Here is a 3,266-nt window from a genome sequence, read left to right on the forward strand (position 1 = left end):
TCTTCGTTTTTGAGGCCTTATACTTTTCTCGTGACGTTATCTTGAAACCTATGTCATTCTCTTAAGTTTTGATCGTCATTTATAAAACTCCCTTTTGTTTACCTATTTAAGTTTCTAGGTTAAGTTGTTGCATTAAATATTCCGATATTTCTTTCGTTTCCTTTGGTCGGTACTCTTTGAATGAAATCCTAGCCTATGTATTGATTGCTTGGAGTCGGTTTTGGGTAACAGCCGCCGCATTTATTGTACCCTAGAAGGGCGGGCTGTTACAGACGTGCTCTTAGCTAAGAGCAGCGCCGTGTCGCTGGCACGGACGGACGACTCCCAGCGGCGGACGAGCTCGTCTTTGCCACTGGAACGGACGGACGGACGGAATAAAAAGCACCGCTGCAGATGCTCTTATTCTTGTTCATTTTTCAAGATGTTTGTTAATTAATGACCCGTGCTTGATTCCAACTTCTTGCAATTTCCAAAATGCTTTGACTCATTCCTACGATCTCTGTTGCGAAAGATTTTTCTCCCTGGCACTTTCTTGAAACTGCCCCTTGGCTCAAACCCTTTCCGCATGTATAACTTATACTCCTTTCGTCTAATTCTAATTGGAATATTTCTTATTCGGCATAAGATTTTAGTTAGGTTAAGAGAGAATAAAGTAAGAAAGAAAAAAAATAGATAGAATGATAAACTGATGATTTTATTTTATGAAATGTGTCATTTAGAATGAAATATCCAAAAAAAACACAGTCAGCTATATTGTGACAGAGGGGGAGTGGTATTTGTTAGTCAAACATATATGTCGTTAAATAGGCCATGCCCGTTTATATAAGCTCAATTCTCTTAACTCAGCAAACAATATACCTATTTTATCACACTAAGCTAGTAGAGCCCATAAAAATTAACGAAGAATAAATGGAGCTAGGTAGAAGCCAATATAGTTTTACAAGAAACATGAATAGTTTGAAGGGAAAATTAATGTTAAAAATGACAAGTGGTGACGATCCAAGCAGCCATGAGTGTAAGGTAAATCGATGACGTTGTCGCAGTCGCAGCATTTCCATAAGATGTATCAATGTTCGGAAGTGTCTTCGAATCTGTTCCAAGTTTCCAATATTATCGCATTCATCCAATTGTTAAGAGTGTAGACACATATATAGATTCTTATTCTTGATCGAGAAATGAAAATGTAATAATGCACTATGTTTTATTAGTAGGATCAAACTCCCAAGACGAATTAGTATTGAGGTACAATATCACTCTTTCTAACACAATGTTATTATCGTTTTAATTGATTTTGAACTTTAGTTTTAAAATTGTATTTGAATTTGAGTATAGAGTTATTATAGTATATTGACAAATGTGTATACCTGAATCGGAATAATTGGAATCGGAATCGGCAGATGGTGCTTTAGTCGGAGGTACGAGGGAGGTGTCCGATGTGGGAGAGATTGTAGGGGAGCTTGCTGCAGGTCCATCTAGAAGCAAGCACGTATAATAATCATTTACAACTTCGAATAAATCTTACACTTAAAAAAACCTTCATAAAGTGAGAATGTAAAAAATCAATATACTATAAAGTATATTGTAAATGATTATTATACGTGTTTGGTTAAAGGAAGATGACTCATTCCTTTGACAGCATGTAAAAATCAATATATAAAGTATATAGACTTGTAAATGATTATTATACACAGATGACCCATTTCTTGTGCGGTACGTACCATCACAATAAGGAGTTGTAAGTTTGCATGTAGCGGGCATCGCCATCGCAAGAGTCCGATTGATGGCAATGCCGAGGGTGGCGCTTGCGCCGTTATTGCTGAGCATGGGGCAGATGCACTCGGGCTGCGACTGCTGGATGTTGGCCAGAGAGGCGCAACACGCTGGCAGTGGCCGCGTCGAGTTCCCCCGGAGGTAGGTTATGCACGAGGAAAGGCCGCTGATCATGTTGTTCGAGCACCCTGATTGAGCCGTGCATCCTGTGCTTACCATTAGCCCAATCACTAGGAATGACCAAAATCTGCACTTTTTAGTATCCATTTTTTAGAAAATAAGATTGATGGTTTAGTTAATTACAATAGAGTTATGCATCCTATTTATCATAATGATTTTGAGTAGATTAGTTTTCGGTTGGCCAACTTTTATTATACTAGTATGAAATTTTCGTAGTATATTAAATTTGAGGTTTTATATATATATACTTGATCGTTAGGTAATTATCGCTATCAATTGATACCATATCTTCTTTAATCATATTTTAAAATCCTCATATATGATACCGGTGTATTTGCTCATCCGACTTCAACAAACTTTAGGGATCATTTTCATTATCATATATAGATTGACATATATCATGGTCTGAATTATTCATGTTATTTGACTATATATATACATAGTGCCTTACAAACATAAATTTAGAGTAACATTCATAGAGTTTTGCAAGATTTATTTGATAATATTCACCGGTCATTAGAAGCTAATTAACCAACCGAAAAAACAAAGGCGATAAATTAAAGACAACAAAGACTCAAACCATATACTACCCGTCCCATAATAATAGTAATTTTTTGTCATTCCATCCCGTGATAAGAATTCTCTTTTCCTTTTCATATAAATAGAAGTAAGTCATGTATTCTACCGACTCACTGCACTCATATTTTATTATAGTATAAAACTAATACTTCCTTTGCCGGACAAAAAATGACTCATTTTTGTTTTAAATTTGTTATAACCAAAATGACCATTACAAATTAAAAAATAAAAATACATATTTATCTCCATTTTATTTCATATCTCTTATTTTATTCTATACTCAATATATAAAATTAATTTACATAAAATCTCATAACCAGCTAGCGCCACAGACCCACTCCCCCACACTCACTATTTAATGATAGTTTTCCTTCCAATAAGACAACATTAGTACATTAACCCGGTTCATGTATCAAATGAAACAGAATTCTCGTTAAAATTGTCAAATGAACCAGAATTCTTGTATTAGTAATTTGGCAAAAAACCATTATGATAGCAAAAAACCATTATGATATACTTCATATGAAGACATTATAAAATATATATATATATATAGGGGTGCATTAGGGTGCCACCATAATTAAAATAACATCATACCACCAATATAGTCCGTTAGATCTCATCTATGGACGCCTAGGATTAAGTTTCGTGAAAAAACATGGGTTTGCAGTCTACTGTATTAGATATTGCAGTCGTGGTAAATTGCAATATTGTTGTGGTAAAACTGCAATATTCAA

At 35.0% G+C, this 3,266-nt stretch overlaps 1 protein-coding gene across 1 annotated transcript; it reads right to left on the bottom strand.

Annotated features, from left to right (window-relative positions):
- Window positions 1-837: 837 nt before the first annotated feature.
- LOC125200234 (non-specific lipid transfer protein GPI-anchored 5-like) lies at window positions 838-2,048 on the bottom strand. The gene is made up of 3 exons (XM_048097936.1): window positions 1,719-2,048; window positions 1,365-1,472; window positions 838-1,091 (listed from the first exon to the last, which is right to left on the bottom strand). Exons 1-3 carry the CDS (start codon window positions 2,035-2,037, stop codon window positions 976-978), a joined length of 543 nt encoding a protein of 180 aa, XP_047953893.1. The 5' UTR covers window positions 2,038-2,048; the 3' UTR covers window positions 838-975.
- Between the last annotated feature and the right edge of the window lie 1,218 nt (window positions 2,049-3,266).

This window comes from Salvia hispanica, unplaced genomic scaffold (assembly GCF_023119035.1).
Source record: "Salvia hispanica cultivar TCC Black 2014 unplaced genomic scaffold, UniMelb_Shisp_WGS_1.0 HiC_scaffold_850, whole genome shotgun sequence".
In the NCBI taxonomy this organism is placed as follows: Eukaryota; Viridiplantae; Streptophyta; class Magnoliopsida; order Lamiales; family Lamiaceae; genus Salvia; species Salvia hispanica.